The sequence below is a fragment of the Gobio gobio genome, assembly GCF_949357685.1.
Source record: "Gobio gobio genome assembly, chromosome: 12".
Taxonomy (NCBI): Eukaryota; Metazoa; Chordata; class Actinopteri; order Cypriniformes; family Gobionidae; genus Gobio; species Gobio gobio.
Window position 1 is genome coordinate 25,432,612 of NC_137105.1, and position 19,019 is coordinate 25,451,630.

General features: G+C 37.3%; 1 protein-coding gene across 3 annotated transcripts in view; it reads left to right on the plus strand.

Annotated features, from left to right (window-relative positions):
* traf3ip2a (TRAF3 interacting protein 2a) overlaps positions 1-15,929 on the plus strand; it is a 102,837-nt gene extending 86,908 nt beyond the window's left edge. For all 3 annotated transcript variants that reach the window (XM_079831517.1, XM_079831518.1, XM_079831519.1), the window contains 2 exons: positions 13,021-13,095; positions 13,722-15,929. In XM_079831517.1, coding sequence (XP_079687643.1) covers positions 13,021-13,095; positions 13,722-13,868 — 222 coding nt within the window. In that variant the 3' untranslated portion in view covers positions 13,869-15,929. The remainder of the gene's footprint in view (positions 1-13,020; positions 13,096-13,721) is intronic.
* Positions 15,930-19,019: the final 3,090 nt, after the last annotated feature.

Sequence of the window (19,019 nt, forward strand, 5' to 3'; positions counted from 1 at the left end):
CTTTTTTCCTATGATTCCTTGGCTCAATACGATTCGATTGCACCCTATGACGTCATTTTGCGTCATGAAAATTTTCCCGCCATTTTGAATTTTCCGACAAACCTACTTTTGCGAACTCGTCCTAGACGGTTCATCCAATTTGCACGAAAATTTAACCAGATCATCTTCAGACCATGCTGACAAAAAAACATGGAATTCAAGTGGATTCGTCAAATCGTTTTCGATAAACATGCAAACAAATTTTACGTAATGCTTGCGAAAACACATTCAAGGCAATATCTCCGCAACGCTTTATCGTATTCAAACCAATCTTGGTGCATGTCATCACAAGCATGACTTGAGGCAACATGCAGCGTTTCGGTGCAGCGCCACCTACTGGTCCGGAGATACGAAAAATTGCTATTTATGCTTATAACTTCTGAACTGTTTGTCCAAAAATCATAAAAGGGGTCTTGTTAGATTCAGGACGGTATGCAGAGTCGTTTGATATCCAATTTTACCATATCGGCCATTTTGGCTGTCGGCCATTTTGAATTATGTGCTAAAATGCTGTATTTTATGAACTCATGAACGGATTGTTACGAAACTCGGTATGGGTCATCAGCACGATGCCCTGAAGGAGCCTGAGAAGTTTCGAAACAGCGCCACCTAGTGCAGAATTTTTTTTTTCAAATGGCTATAACTTTGGGTAAGATTGACTTATTTTCATGGGAGTCACTTTTTTGGTCTCCTGAATCCTTGCCGAGTCCAACGATACCAGATTTGCCAGGTTTCGGCATATGGTCTGTGCAGCATTGCAATTTAGCGCTTAAAAAACATTAGCTGATATCTTCGAAACCGCTACTCCCATTGAGACGAATCCAGCTTCAGAAGTTCGAAAACATAGGTCGATAGCTATACATTAATGCCCAAATGTCAAAATATTGATAGTAAGGGGGTGTAAAATCCAATCAAAGTCAGGTGTCAGTCATTTTTCATGTGTTTTTTCATATAAATGTCTATAACTCCAAAACTAAAAGAGATATTTTCCCCAACATTGACACAGACATGTATGGGCTCACTCCAAGGACACACAAAAAAATGGTAGGATTGTGCCACTTGGTGGCGCTATAATAGAACAAAACATGAAATTCCCATTGACTACAATACAGTATTATGATATAAAATGCTATGCTTTACAAATGAATTGTTGTATCATTACGAAACTTGGTATGTGCCATCAGCACCATGCCTTTAAGCTACTTAAAAGGTTTCAAAACAGCACCGCCATGTGGTCCATACTTATAATGAAATGGCCTCTTGAGGCTATATCTCTGCAATGACATATTGACACTATATTGACACTCTACTTTGATATATTGATACCAATCTTTGCATGTGTCATTGTTCCCTTATTCTGGCCACACCACATCAATTTCGTAACCGTGCCACCTATTGGTTGAAAGTGATAAATCATTAAATAATTATTATTGACTGTATTTATCATTTTACAGCATTTTTTGCCTAATATCACCTTAATAGGTCTTTAAATGCTCATTGCTGCAGTTGATCTGACATTGCCAGCCATTTTGGCATGTCTTGTCTTCTTCTTTGCGCTTGGCCCCGATAATGGCTGCTTGCAGCTATATTTCTTCTTCTTCTTCTTCCGCCATGGGAGTCTACGGCAGCCCATAGAACCGTTTGCGGGAAAGTTATAAAATAAAAAATTTCCCGCCATTTTGAATTTTCCGAAAAACCTACTTTTACGAACTCGTCCTAGACGGTTCATCCGATTTGCACGAAAATTGAACCAGATCATCTTCAGACCATGCTAACAAAAAATCTTGCAAATCAAGTTGATTCGTCAAATCATTTGCGATACACGCGCAAACAAATTTTATGTAGCGGTTGCAAAAACACTCTTAAGGCAATATCTCCGCAACGCTTTATCGTATTAAAACCAAACTTGGTACATGTCATCACAAGCATGACTTGAGGCAACATACAGCGTTTCGGCGCAGCGCCACCTACTGGTCCGGAGATACGAAAAATTGCTATTTTTGCTTATAACTTCTGAACTGTTTGTCCAAAAATCATAAAAGTGGTCTCGTTACATTCAGGACGGCATTCCGAGTCGTCTGATATTCAATTTTACCATATCGGCCATTTTGGCTGTCGGCCATTTTGAATTTTGTCAAAAAATGCTATATTTTACAAATGCATTAGTATATTGTTACTAAATTCGGTATGTGACTTCCTTGCTATGCCCTGAAGGTACACAAAAAGTTTTAGGGCAGTGCCACCTTGTGGTCAAAAGATATAACAAACTTGACAAAAATGCTAATAACTTTTGATTAAATTAGCCTAGTATATTGAAACTGGTCATAATAGAGTCATTGGCTCATGCCGATTCAATTGCAACCTATGATGTCATTTTCGGTCATGATAATTTCCCCGCCATTTTTAATTTTCCAAAAAACCTACTTTTACGAACTCGTCCTAGACGGTTTGTCCGATTTGCACGAAAATTGAACCAGATCATCTTCAGACCATGCTGACAAAAAATCTTGCAAATCAAGTTGATTTGTCAAATCGTTTTTGATAAACGCGCACACAAATTTTGCGTAGCGGTTGCAAAAACACTCATAAGCCTATATCTCCACAACGCTTTATCGTATTCAAACCAATCTTGGTATATGTCATCACAAGCATGACCTGAAGCAACATGCAGCGTTTCGGCGCAGCGCCACCTACTGGTCCGGAGATACAAAAAATGGCTATTTTTGCTTATAACTTTTGAACTGTTTGTCCAAAAATCATGTCTTCCGCACCATGCTTTGAAGGTACTCAAAACGTTTTGGGGCAGTGCCACCTTGTGGTCAGAGGTTATAACAAAATTTACAAACATGCTAATAACTTTTGATTAAATTAGCCTAGTTTAATGAAACTGGTCATAATACAGTCATTGGCTCATGCCGAGAACAGAGATACTAATTTTTCCATATTTGGTCAAACATCCTGTCCTCAATGTTTTTATTTGATCAAAACCTACTTTTTCAAACTCATCCTAGACCGTTTGTCCAATTTCCACCAAAATCGAATCGTATCATCTTCAGACTGTGTCAACAAAAAGTTAGGGATTTTGCATCAATAGATGAAACCGTTTTTGTAAACCGCAGCGACGAAGTTGAGCCATTATGCCAAAATTACTCTTGAGGCTGTATCTCTGCAATGCTTTGACATATTGGCATCAAACTTTGCATGTGTCATTGTTCGCTTATTCTCACCACACCACATCAATTTCGTATCTGTGCCACCTATTGCTCAAAAGTGATAAACCATTAACTTACATTATCAGTGACTCAATATATGATATTTCAGCCATTTTGCCTAATCTTCTTAAACTGTATAATTGTTAATTGTTGCAGTTGGTCTGACACTCTCAGACTACAATGCATTTTCAGCCTTTTGCTTAAAATCATCTTAAAACGTGATTAATTGCTCATTGCTCCAGTTGATCTGACACTGCCAGCCATTTTGGCATGTCTTGTCTTCTTCTTTGCGCTTGGCCCCGGTATTGCTGCTTGCAGCTATATTTATTCATCTTCTTCTTCTTCTTCTTCCGCCACGAAGTCTATGGCAGCCCATAGAACCGTATGGTAAAAAGTTGTGAAATTTGGCACACTCATAGAGGACAGTCTGAAAAGTCACCATAGCAAATTTGGAGTCTCTAACTCAATCCCTCTAGCGCCACCATCAGTCCAAAATTTGACTCATGTTTATGCTAATAACTTTTTAACCATAAGGGCTAGAAACAAATTTCTTTTTTCCTCTGATTTCTTGGCTTAAGACAATTCGATTGCACCCTATGACGTCATTTTCCGTCATAAAAATTTTCCCGCCATTTTAAATTTTCCGAAAAACCTACTTTTGCGAACTCGTCCTAGACGGTTCATCCGATTTGCACGAAAATTGAACCAGATCATCTTCAGACCATGCTGATAAAAAATCTTGCAAATCAAGTTGATTCGTCAAATCATTTGCGATAAACGCGCAAACAAATTTTACGTAGCGGTTGCAAAAGCACTCTTAAGGCAATATCTCCGCAATGCTTTATCGTATTCAAACCAAACTTGGTACTTGTCATCACAAGCATGACTTGAGGCAACATGCAGTGTGTCGGCGCAGCGCCACCTACTGGTCTCGTTAGATTCAAGACGACATGCCGAGTTGTCTGATATTCAATTTTACCATATCGGCCATTTTGGCTGTCAGCCATTTTGAATTATGTGCTAAAATGCTATATTTTACAAATGCATTAGTGTATTGTTACTAAACTCGGTATGTGACTTCCACTCCGTGCCCTGAAGGTACTCAAAAAGTTTTGGGGCAGTGCCACCTTGTGGTCAAAAGTTATAACAAACTTGACAAAAATGCTAATAACTTTTGATTTAATTAGCTTAGTATAATGAAACTGGTCATAATACATTAATTGGCTCATGCCGATTCAATTGCACCCTATGACGTCATTTTCGGTCATGATAATTTTCCCGCCATTTTTAATTTTCCAAAAAACCTACTTTTGCGAACTCGTCCTAGACGGTTTGTCCGATTTGCACGAAAATTGAACCAGATCATCTTCAGACCATGCTGACAAAAAATCTTGCAAATCAAGTTGATTCGTCAAATCGTTTTTGATAAACGTGCACACAAATTTTACGTAGCGGTTGCAAAAACACTCATAAGGCTATATCTCCGCAACGCTTTATCGTGTTCAATCCAAACTTGGTACATGTCATCACAAGCATGACTTGAGGCAACTTGCAGCGTTTCGGTGCAGCGCCACCTACTTGTCCGGAGATACAAAAAAATGGCTATTTTTGCTTATAAGTTTTGAACCGTTTGTCCAAAAATCATAAAAGTTGTCTCGTTAGATTCAGGACGGTATTCAGAGTTGTCTGATTTTCAATTTTACCATATCGGCAATTTTGGCTCTCGGCCATTTTGAATTATGTGCTAAAATACTATATTTTACAAACGCATTAGTCTATCGTTACGCAACTTGGTATGGGTCTTCCGCACCATGCTTTGAAGGTACTCAAAAAGTTTTGGGGTAGTGCCACCTTGTGGTCAAAGGTTATAACAAAATTTACAAAAATGCTAATAACTTTTGATTAAATTAGCCTAGTTTAATGAAACGGGTCAAAATACATTTATTGGCTCATGCCAAGAATATAGATACTAATTTTGCCATATTTGGTCAAACATACTGTCCTCAATGTTCTTATTTGATCAAAATCTACTTTTTCAAACTCATCCTAGACCGGTTGTCCAATTTCCACCAAAATCGAATCGTATCATTTTCAGACTGTGTCAACAAAAAGTTAGGGATTTTGCATCAATAGATGAAACCGTTTTTGTAAACCGCAGCGACGAAGTTGAGGCATGATGCCAAAATGACTCTTGAGGCTGTATCTCTGCAATGCTTTGACATATTGGCATCAAACTTTGCATGTGTCATTGTTCGCTTATTCTGACCACACCACATCAATTTTGTAACTGTGCCACCTATTGGTCAAAAGTGATAAACCATTAACTTATATTATCAGTGAATCTTTATATAATGTATCAGCCATTTTGCCTAAAATCATCTTAAAAAGTGATTAATTGCTTATTGCTCCAGTTGATCTGACACTGCCAGCCATTTTGGCATGTCTTGTCTTCTTCTTTGCGCTTGGCCCCGGTATTGCTGCTTGCAGATATATTTCATCTTCTTCTTCTTCTTCCGCCACGAAGTCTATGGCAGCCCATAGAACCGTATGGTAAAAAGTTGTGAAATTTGGCACACTCATAGAGGACAGTCTGAAAAGTCACCATAGCAAATTTGGAGTCTCTAACTCAATCCCTCTAGCGCCACCATCAGTCCAAAATTTGACTCATGTTTATGCTAATAACTTTTGAACAATAAGGGCTAGAAACAAAATTCTTTATTCCTCTGATTCCTTGGCTCAAAACGATTTGATTGCACCATATGACGTCATTTTCCGTCATAAAATTTTCCCGCCATTTTTAATTTTCCGAAAAACCTACTTTTACGAACTCGTCCTAGACGGTTCATCCGATTTGCACGAAAATTGAACCAGATCATCTTCAGACCATGCTGACAAAAAATCTCGCAAATCAAGTTGATTCGTCAAATCATTTGCGATAAACGCGCAAACAAATTTTGCGTAGCGGTTGCAAAAACACACTTAAGGCAATATCTCCGCAATGCTTTATCGTATTCAAACCAAACTTGGTACATGTCATCACAAGCATAACATGAAGTAACATGCAGCGTCTCGGCGCAGCGCCACCTACTGGTCTGGAGATACAAAAAATGGCTGTTTTTGCTTAAAACTTTTGAACCGTTTGTCCAAAAATCATAAAAGTGTTCTCGTTAGATTCAGGACGGCATGCCGAGTCGTCTGATATTCAATTTTACCATATCGGCCATTTTGGCTTTCGGCCATTTTGAATTAAGTGCTAAAATGCTGTATTTTATGAACACATGAACGGATTGTTACGAAACTCGGTTTGGGTCATCAACACGGTGCCCTGAATGAGCCCAAGAAGTTTCGAAACAGCGCCACCTAGTGGATAATTTTTTTTTTCAAATGCTTATAACTTTAGGTGAGATTGACTTATTTTCATGAGAGTAACTTTTTTTGTGTCCTGAATCCTCGCAGAGTCCAACGATACCAGACTTGCCAGGTTTCGGCGTATTATTTGTGCAGCGTTGTAATTTAGCACTTTAAAAACATTAGCTGATATCTTCGAAACCGCTAGTCCGATCGAGACGAAACCAGCATCAGAAGTTCGAAAACATAGGTCGATAGCTATACGCTACTAACCAAATGTCAAAATATTGATAGTAAGGGGGTGTAAAATCCAATCAAAGTCAGGTGTCAGTCATTTTTTATGTGTTTTTTCATATAAATGTATATAACTCCAAAACTAAACAAGATATTTTCACCAAAATTGACACAGACATGTATGGGCTCACTCCAAGGACACATAAAAAAATTATAGGATTGTGCCACTTGGTGGCGCTATAATAGAACAAAACATGAAATTCCCATTGACTACAATGCAGTTTTATGATATAAAATGCTATGCTTCACAAATGAATTGGTGTATCATTACGAAACTTGAAATTGGCCATCAGCACCATGCCTTTAAGCTGCTTAAACGGTTTCAAAACAGCACCGCCATGTGGTCCATACTTATAATGAAAAGGCCTCTTGAGGCTAAATCTCTGCAATGACATATTGACACTATATTGACACCCTGCTTTGATATATTGACACCAATCTTTGCATGTCATTGTTCCCTTATTCTGACCACACCACATCAATTTCGTAACTGTGCCACCTATTGGTTGAAAGTGATAAATCATTAAATCATTATTATTGACTGTATTTATCATTTTACAGCTATTTTGCCTAAAATCACCTTAATAGGTCTTTGATTGCTCATTGCTGCAGTTGATCTGACATTGCCAGCAATTTTGGCATGTCTTGTCTTCTTTTTTGCGCTTGGCCCCGATAATGGCTGCTTGCAGCTATATTTTCTGTAAATAGTTGCTTTAGTTTTTCAGTAACTGTTTATCCATTATAATTCGCAGTTTATTGCTGATTTATTTGAATGAAAAACTACTCTTTACATTTGCAAATGTTCTGAAATAAATGGCCTTTTTGAAAGGACGCCTAGACTTTTCTTGACATAAAAGCTTACAGAAGCTACATTACTGAGAGAATAATCCTCATATTTGAATCATGACTTGATTAGACATTCAGTTTTATATTTAAGTTATTTTCAGGCTCTTAACATTACATTCTCAAAAAAAATTCCCTAAGTGAAAAAAAAAAGAAAGAAAGAAAAGTGAGTCACTTACATGTATATTTACATGTATATTACTCTGTTCCCATATTACTTTGAGTTATTATGACTTTTGGGTAGCAACATTTCAAGTGTCTAGTTTAAAATAAGACCAGATTTATGAATATAGACCATAGGGTTTAAGAGCTGCATGTCGTTTTCAAAAAATTCTCAAAAATAGGGGTGCAGGTTAAGAGGTTAACCATTTGGTGAAGCAATGGGCTGCGAGGTCTCAGTGGTTCAGGAAGCCTCATTTTGCCATCGCTAAGTAACACATTTTGAGTAAATATCACTGCTACTGCTCTTTATTAACCCATTGTTATCAAATAAAATCTGCTTACTATTGAACTTAACATTCATGAAGTAATTGAGTAAATAGTTTACTTTGAAACATCTAAGTAAATAATACAATAGATATCAGGTAGACACCATATCAATATAATAGAAGAAAATAATGCAGCCCATGAACACAGAGACTTCAATACTTGGTACACAATACACAATGACGGTAACATTCGATAGATCGATTTGAATGTGTCGTTTTGAGTAGAAAATGAACTTCAGATGTCACAAAATCACAAGTTACTAAACCTAACAATAAAAGCAATGATAATACAGCTGGAAAAACACACAAAAAAAATCAACCTTATTAATTAGTGCATGATGGTAATACTAGTATCAGAAAGTTGAGTAGTTTTACTTAATTTTATATAGTTGATATTTACGCTCTAATTTCTACAAGCCTAAATAGAGTACTAATATAGAATTTACTTAGTTTTTTTTTATTCTCGCCTGAACTAACTTTTTGATGTAGAAATTACATTTGATTTTCTGTAGTATTTACTTCACATACTCATTTACCTGGCAATAAAGTTGCCAATAAAATCCTGTAAATATATTTTACAGCATTTTTTTGTAATTTCACTCAATTACAGTATTTACCTGGAAACTAAAATTGCCAATAAATTACAGTATACTAAATTACAGTATACTGTAATATGTAATATAAATTCATGTCTAAACATAAGATTTATGTATTTGAATTTCATACATTTTCCATGCATTTGGATTACAAAGTTTTAACACAAACAAATTAATAAACTTAATGTGATTCATATTTAAGTCATACATAAATGAAAAAGTTAAGATGTATATAATTGTATTAATAAACTTAATGTGATTTATATGCCAGTCATATGTGAATGAAATGGGTAAGATTTATGTAATAGTACATAGCAAAACGCACATGTTAAAGTAACACTTCTTAGTGTTTGTGCGTGTGCTCACTACTAAGTTAAAGTACCATTGAAGCAGTTGAAGTGAATAAGATAATTAAGTGATGATTGATCATTAGTGATGAACACCTGATGATAATGAGCAGAATCACTGAAGGAAAAAGAAACACAAGAACTACAACCGACTTCAGCCACAGCCTTAGATGAAATCAACTGAAGATAAAATCTCTTAAGGTCTCAGCAGAGGAGGAATAACCTCTTAACCGGATTGAGGGTGCATTCGTCCTTAAGCTTTATTTGTTTAAATTAGCTCAAATGACTGTCAGATGTAAGTAATTACAAGGGACAAACTATACATCATTTAAAAGATCTAAGAGTCAAGCTTCCATTTTTTACCTCTGTTTTATTCTCAAAGTCTTATAGTGACAGTAATTTGTTAATATGTGTCAGGAGTTATGAATATGAAAACCGTGTCGGTACAGTTTGATTGTAATATGAGCCTCAGCTGCTCTCATTCATAAAAAAACTCCTCTATTCTCGTCACGAAGACTCGCGACAAATCAACATCCCTCAGGGCTTTTATTGATAGATTCTCATATGTCTGTGTCAAATTTCTAAACAGAGGAGTATTTTTTATTCAATACTTCCTCAAAATACGCAGATGTAATGCGGCTGCATCAAACCTACTCTTAGGGTGCTTTCACACTAGCACTTTTTGTGCGCACCCGGGTTCGATTGACGTCAGAGTTCGGTTCGTTTGGATAATGTGAATGCTGTCTTCCGAAAAGGTGTCTGCTTGAAAAGGTGGTCTGGGGTTCGGTTCATGTGAACTCCGGTACGGTTCGCTGGTGATGTGAATGCAATCACACTAAATCGCGGAAGTGAACCGCTATTAATGATGTATGATTTGATAAAAATGTGTGTTTGTTTGAGTTTCACCCATTTTCCTAGCGACCGTGACTGACGTAGAGAGCTGTAGATCTAATTTCTGCTCGTCTTCACTGTTCTTTAAAGCATTTGCAGTTCATTCGTGGCAGATGGACGCAGGTGCCAGAAGCTTTGGGAAAAAAAACGGTTCAAACACAAAAATAGTCACCCTTCGTCAGGGAGGACGCCTACATGCCAGTAGGAATGAACGGTGGCCTCAAAACTACTGTCACACTGAGAGGAAGCCTAATCATTGCACACAGCAAAAAATGAGCGGTGGCCCAACCAGTGAATTCACCAAAGGAAAAGCCAACTCATACTCACATACGAAGTCCATTACTGGTGCTTCTATTGTTCTAGCCATCTAGCAGGGGAACTTCAGGGCCCTAATATTCCTTTCTCTCTCTCTCTCTCTCTCTCTCTCTTTTTTGAACACACCATTCCCCTAACTCTACACAAGGAACGGAGGTCTGCAGCATTATTTTTATTTCCATATAAATGAAAAAGGAGACCTACACAGCACATCCTGCGGCATGCAGAGTGAAGACTCACCAACTCATTTTTATAAACATGAGGTTTATCACCCTTACCAGCCTGAAAGGGGCACTTTCACTAGTCAAGCCCAGGTGGGCCGTCAGAATATTGTTTCCACTCATCATGGGCCCAGGCCCAGCTCTCGGTGTCGATGCCTGCCCAGATGCGAGACACATACCCTTACTTCCCTATCCCCTCGACATCACCGAAGTTAGCCCGCTGATGTCTGTGAATACGGGCCGAATATGGGCTCTTCCATGCCCTTTCGACCTCCTTGTGCAGATCAGGAAGGAATGGAAGGCTCACTGAAGGATTATGGCCGTAGAGAAATTGATCGTCAAGCTGGCCACGAGTGATCTCTCCTCTAACGCGCTGCCACGGCAGCTGCAGTCTGTCTGCAGCACGTTCCATTACCTCTACCAGCTCCCTATACACAGGGCAGGGTGGCTAAGAGGATTCAGAATACACCTGGCTTTCACCACCCTCAACAGCCATCTCCTGCTCATCCATAAGAGCACTCGCTGCTGGGCTGGAGGAAATATCTGCCTCCTCCCACAGCAGCTCATCCTCATCAGCCGCCGGATCATCTGAGAGGATTACACCCCTCTCAAGACGTTTGGCGAGCTCCATCTAGGGACCCCATGATGCGCGCTCTGCCTCAGCACGAGCGGGACCCACACTATCAGTCCCAGATGCTGGACTCCCTCGAGAAGAGAGCCAGACAAGAACAGAGCGTTCTCGAGGGAAAATGCTCACAATTTGCATAGGCAGCTCCCTCAAGAACTGACTGTGCATGCTCTTCTCCCAGGCAGTAAACACACAGCTTGTGTGTCCCCCTGGTGTCAAATATCTAGGACACGGATCAGCAAACTTCTAAAACCACAATTCACTTCAAACCCACTAAATCCCAGCCTCAGCCCATTCTGAAGTACCGGTACTTAGGTAGAAACCTATACATAGAAGCCTGACAAAAATGCTTATTTTAAAGAAAAACGTCAGACGGACTTAGAGGCTTTTGCATCTGAAGTCTTCATATATATATATATATATATATATATATATATATATATATATATATATATATATATATATATATATATATATATATATATATACCCTCACCTAAAGGATTATTAGGAACACCTGTTCAATTTCTCATTAACGCAATTATCTAATCAACCAATCACATGGCAGTTGCTTCAATGCATTTAGGGGTGTGGTCCTGGTCAAGACAATCTCCTGAACTCCAAACTGAATGTCAGAATGGGAAAGAAAGGTGATTTTAAGCAATTTTGAGCATGGCATGGTTGTTGGTGCCAGACGGGCCGGTCTGAGTATTTCACAATCTGCTCAGTTACTTTCATGCACAACCATTTCTAGGGTTTACAAAGAATGGTGTGAAAAGGGAAAAACATCCAGTATGCGGCAGTCCTGTGGGCGAAAATGCCTTGTTGATGCTAGAGGTCAGAGAAGAATGGGCCGACTGATTCAAGCTGATAGAAGAGCAACTTTGACTGAAATAACCACTCGTTACAACCTAGGTATGCAGCAAAGCATTTGTGAAGCCACAACACACACAACCTTGAGGCGGACGGGCTACAACAGCAGAAGACCTCGTCGGGTACCACTCATCTCCACTACAAATAGGAAAAAGAGGCTACAATTTGCACAAGCTCACCAAAATTGGACAGTTGAAGACTGGAAAAATGTTGCCTGGTCTGATGAGTCTCGATTTCTGTTGAGACATTCAGATGGTAGAGTCAGAATTTGGCGTAAACAGAATGAGAACATGGATCCATCATGCCTTGTTACCACTGTGCAGGCTGGTGGTGGTGGTGGTGTAATGGTGTGGGGGATGTTTTCTTGGCACACTTTAGGTCCCTTAGTGCCAATTGGGCATCGTTTAAATGCCACGGCCTACCTGAGCATTGTTTCTGACCATGTCCATCCCTTTATGACCACCATGTACCCATCCTCTGATGGCTACTTCCAGCAGGATAATGCACTATGTCACAAAGCTCGAATCATTTCAAATTGGTTTCTTGAACATGACAATGAGTTCACTGTACTAAAATGGCCCCCACAGTCACCAGATCTCAACCGAATAGAGCATCTTTGGGATGTGGTGGAACGGGAGCTTTGTGCCCTGGATGTGCATCCCACAAATCTCCATCAACTGCAAGATGCTATCCTATCAATATGGGCCAACATTTCTAAAGAATGCTTTCAGCACCTTGTTGAATCAATGCCACGTAGACTTAAGGCAGTTCTGAAGGCGAAAGGGGGTCAAACACAGTATTAGTATGGTGTTCTTAATAATCCTTTAGGTGAGTGTGTGTATATACTGTATATATAAATGTTATATATAAATGTTCTTCCTCTTTGGGTTAGCTCTGCATGTTTTTGATTGTTTCCTTTTTTTCAGATCCAAAATGAATTCATTTTGCAAAGATGTCTGAACTTCAGATTGGTACCAGTGCTGTTTCCCAAAGCTAACCAAGTAAGTCTCCAAAAAAAAACTTATGTGATATGTTCATGAAATGCAATACATTTTTAGAAAGTAAATAAATACATAGACCGATCAAGCATAACATTATGACATTATGGTGGAGTGAATAACACTGATTATCTCTTCATCATGTCACCTGTTAGTGGGTGTGATATGTTAGGCAGCAACTGAACATTTTGCCCTCAAAGTTGATCTGTTAGTAGCAGGAAAAATGGGCAAGCATAAGGATTTGAGCAAGTTTGACAAGGGCCAAATTGTGATGGCTTGATGACTGGGTCAGAGCATCTCCGAAACTGCAGCTCTTGTGGGGTGTACTGCAGCTCTCCCAGTCTGCAGTGGTCAGTATTAAAAGTGGTCCAAGGAAGGAACCAGGATGCACTATGGGAAGAAGGCAAGCCTTAAAGGACTTAAAGGATCTGTTGCTAACATCTTGGTGCCACATACCACAGCACACCTTCAGGGGTCTAGTGGAGTCCATGCCTCGACGGGTCAAGGCTGTTTTGGCAGAAAAAGGGGAACAACACAATATTAGGAATATTAGGTGGTCATAATGTTATGCTTGACCGGTGTACATACATAAAAACTATCAAGTTTAAAATCTGTTGCTTTTTCTGTAGAGTCATGTTCCGCTGTGGCTGCAGAGCACTCGTCTGTACCGGTGGCCCGAGGATGCTAAGGACCTGTTGCTGCGTTTACTCAGAGAAGAAAAATACATTGTCCCTCCGCTGGGCAAAGAGCTGATGCTCACTATCAAACCCCTATAAGAGTTTATCTCATTACAGCATGTCCAAATCATGTTTCACCCCAAAATCAAAAGGAAAAAATAGAAAAGCCTATTTTAGGACCATTTTTTTCATGAGAATTAAGGAAATTGTCCCTCAAAGATATTGCAGCAAAAAAACTGAACTTAATTCTCAATAGTGATTCTCATTACTGCAGTGTAATTTTACTGGATTACAGTGGTTCCTAAACTTTTTCCTAAACGTGTACGTGCACCTACATAAAGACACCCTCAGACATGAGCTTACTTGCTAAATCCTATTTTTGAAACATTGTCACTAGTACAGTACTACAACTAATCAACTTCAATGGGCTTCTCTTTGTGTTTGTGATGTGAAGTCTTTTATGAGTGGCATCTTAATTTACTCGGAAGCTAATATTTTGAGGCACACATCAGACTGTGATCTCTCTTCATTACCCACCGTTGTACTTTTAATCTGATGGTGAGATATACCTTGTTAAATTTGTCTACACTGGACGCAACAAACCGAATGTTGCAAGTAAAATTGTCCTTTGTGAAAGAGCTCTAGGAGTATGTCAGAAATAAAACAGGGTGTCAGTTTACTGAATTTGTCGTATCGCGACGCATCCAGTGTAGACAGCATCACTGATATTAATGGGTTCTGTTTGCTTTTGTCTGGTATAGACACATTAATTTGTCCATCTCTCAGTTATCATTGATTTGCAATGAATTGCATATATGAGTCATAAAAGTCTGATGCATGGACAAAATTGTGGGTACCCTTTGTAAATATGAACAAAAAAGCCTGTGAAAATAAATGCATCGTTAATCTTTTGTTTAATGGCATCTTTTTATAAATTAAGTTTCACTGGCAAAAAATAATTATAGCCATTCAACATTACAGTTTAATTGAAAGCTAACAAATTTTGTTAATGTTTATTAGGCTTAAAAAACTATAACAACTTTTAATTTAAGTGAACTTGAAAAAATCCTCACATAAACCCACAATAAATTTCATATTTACCTGTGCCCTTCCTACCTGTCTAACAAGTAGGACATATATAGAAATTTAATAGTTATCTAACAGTCTACACTGCATAAATTATAAATTAAATATAGATTAATCCTTAAGGCTGATTTATACTTCTGCGTCGGACCTGCGCCGTAGGCTACGCGTCAGTTTTCGTTTATACTTCTGCCTCGTTTTCCGCATCGACTTGCAATTACTCATTCAGAGGGAGCATGTGTAACCCCTGAGGGAGGGGTTCCAGCAGACCAATAACAGTGCTTGTGGTCCCCGTATAATAGACACGTTTTTACTTTTTTGGAGCGGTGCATCACATTAACGTTGACAATACAATATATGCATATGTTGTTTTTTTTTGTTGAGTATCATGCTTATTCATCAGGCTTTGTTGTAACACGCATTGCCAAACTTTTTAGGGTTAAATATATATATATATAGATCTGTGAGCCACTTTCGGTCAGTAAAATAATTAGTTTAGTTCGTCACTCAATGAAAATATCCACTGCAGTACTTTCCCTCTGGAGAGCCACCTTACCTTCATGTGCAAAAGTAACGATTCATATTCTGACCCCATTTCTTTGCACAACAGGCCAAATAATCTTGATTTTATGGGACAAGTCTTGATGAAATTTACAATTTGTGTTGCTGTTTGAAGCACTGCATTCAACTCTGCAGGAAGAGGTGGGTGACACGACAGTGGGTGAAACGAACATGCGAAGCTACTTCACAAACCAACCCACATAGCAACATTGTGTCAGATCCGGCCCACATCTGGCACATGCGGAATGATGATCTGGCCCTGGAATGACGGCCCTTGAGTCGTCCACTACTGTTTGCCAGATCTGGGTCACAAGCAGGCCATAGCAATGCCACGTCAGCCAAGAGCACAGAATAAACCAGACTGGACCTTATCTGAGCCACAAAATCTGTTTTATTTATTTTTATTTATTTATTTATTGGTCAACAAGCAAAATTCCATTTGCAATCATGTTACACAGGAAAGCATACAGGTATGTACATACAATTATGTATATACAAGCACCCATACATAACCATAAAAAAATTAAAATAAACAAAAATGTTTACATTCTTATTGACCGAAAGGTGTAGGCTGAAGCTAAAGCTTATGATGCCTACCCTTAACTCCACACAAGCACCACCAGCAATTTCCAAAAATAGGAAATTCTCAATGTGTATTTAAAAAAACATGCATTATTATTAATATTATTATTATTATTATTATCATTATTACCATTACCACTACCAACACTGTCATCATTACCATCATCACTAGTACTACTATTATTAGCATCATCACTATTCAGTATATCTTTTCATTACCAATCCTTTATAAAGTATTTTAAACTGTATTAATTAATTAACCTTTTTTAAATCATCAGGGAAGCTATTCCAAAGCTAACCACCTTTATTTGATGGGCAGTTTCTTCTTAAATGAGTTCTACAATATGGTATATCAAACATACATGTCCCTCTAAGGTCGTAATTACTGTCTCTCAAGCTGAACATAGCTTGTAAGGAATGAGGGAGGGAGTGTTGTCTTGCCTTATACACAAGTTTAGTAGTGTACAAATCTACCAAGTCGTAGAATTTTAATGTTTTCAACTGGATAAACAAGGAATTCGTTGGGGTATTATATGGAGAATGTGTAATTTATCTGATGGCCTTTTTTGTAGTAGAAAAACTGGCGTAGTTCTAGATTTATATGTATTTCCCCAGATTTCTATTCCATATGTTAAATATGGAGTGATGAGAGTACTGTACAATATATATAATGCACTTTTGTTCAAAATATATTGCAATTTATATAAAATTGTAATTGTTTTTGATATTTTCTTTTGGACATTTTGTATATGGTATATCCATGCATTTTTATGATCTATAATCACTCCAAAGAACTTAATGTAATTAACTCTTTCTATTATATTATTATCAATTTTAATTTTAATATCATTATCTATCATTTTATTACCAAATACCATGAATTTTGTTTTAGATAAATTCAGAGATAATTTATTTGAGTTGAACCAGCTCTTTAGTTTGTACAGTTCTCTCTCCACTACCATTACTAACTCTTCCAGATTTTGACCTGAGCAATAAACATTGGTGTCGTCAGCAAACAAGACATAATTGAGTACATCAGATACCTTACAAATCTCATTAATATAAAGCAAAAATAACTTAGGTCCCAACACCGAACCTTGCGGAACTCCACAACTTATTCTCTGCTAATTAGACTCTACACCATTTATATGTACATACTGACACTGTTAAATAATTTTCAACCCAAGAATGTGCTATCCCCCTGAAACCATAATTTTGCAATTTACGTAATAAGATATTGTGATCTATTGTATCGAAGGCCTTCTGTTTTTGGGATGTGTTTTGTTCATTTGTTTTTTATTCATTGCTTGTGTAATATTTTCAACTAAATTAACAACTGCCATTGTTGTGGACCTCTGTGCTCTAAAACCAAATTGTTGTTCTGTTAAAATATTATTTAATTCTATATAATTATCCAGCCTTTTAACAAATAACTTTTCTAATATTTTGAAAAATTGAGAAAGCAAAGAAATGGGTCTATAATTAGAAAACAATTGCTTGTCACCATCTTTGTGTAGCGGGAGAACTTTGGCTATTTTCATTTCATTTGGAAAGATACCAGTTTTGAATGACTGGTTGCAAATGAAAGTAAAAGGCTGAACAATATTATACATTATTTTCTTAACTATACACATGTCCAACCCATTTTTATCTACCGATTTTGTTCGTTTTCGTTGGTTGGGCATAAAAAAATGAGTTTGAACTCTTGTGGATAGAATCGATGTTTATGGATTTATTTTGTGGATGCACCATTTTATTAGCTAAATTATAACCAATTTTGACAAAATAATCATTAAACGTATTTACAATTTCATTAATATTTTTTTTATAATTCTATTATCTTTAAGAAAATGATTTGGATACTCCCCCTTATATTTTCTTTTATGTATTAAACTATTTAGCACTTTCCATGTTCCTTGTATATTTTCTTTTTGACTGTTTCTAATTATACTTACCAATTTATTCTTATATTCTTTATATTTATTTTCATCATCTATTGTTCTAAATTTCAAAAATGTTCTATACAATATATTTGTCTTCTTAAATGCTTTTATAATGCCTTTAGTAAACCAAGGTTTCTGTATTTTATGATTAACTTTAATTACTTTAAGTGGACAGCATTTATCATAGATTTTTTATATTTTTTTCCAGAAAAATATCATAAGCCTCATTTGGGTTTTCATAACCATAGACCTCATCCCAATTTTGCCTGCTCAGTTCCTCTTTAAATATTTCTATTGCTTCTGGTGTTCTATGTCTCACAATTCTGGACTCATATGTTGACCTAGAATTGACTTTAAGTACATTTTGGAAAATTTGCAAAAACAGGTAGATGGTCACTAATGTCAGTTATTAAGAGACCTGCTTCTACTTGATCCATTTCATTAGTGAAAATATTATCTATTAATATTGCTGATGATGTTGTTATCCTACTTGGTTTTACTATTACTGGAAATAATGTAATATTATAGAAGGTGTTAATAAAATCTGTGGTCCCTTTATGTTCTCCCGGATTAAGCAGGTCAACATTAAAGTCCCCACAGACAATATAGGTCCTGTTTCCACTTTACCTTTGATACAAGTCTGATATAAATTCATTGAATGTTTCAAGTGGTGAACCAGGAGTCCTATATGTACAACTAACAGTTACATTTTTTTGTTTTTCAATTTTAACTTCAACAGTCACACATTCTAAGACCTTATCAATTGTTGTTGACATATCATTCACTAGATTGTTTTGTAAATTATGTAATTATCAATGATTTACAGTTGTTCAAGAGCCGATGTGTTTCCCTTTAAAAAAAAAAAAAACATGCATTAAGGTGGAATATAAAAATCTTAAAATAAATGTCTAAATGTTGTCTCTTTCATATTTGTATATGTTGAATTTGTAATCAGTTAAAGTATGTAGATATGGATGGATGGATGGATGGATGGATGGATGGATGGATGGATGGATGGATGGATGGATGGATGGATGGATGGATGGATGGATGGATGGATGGATGGATGGATGGATGGATG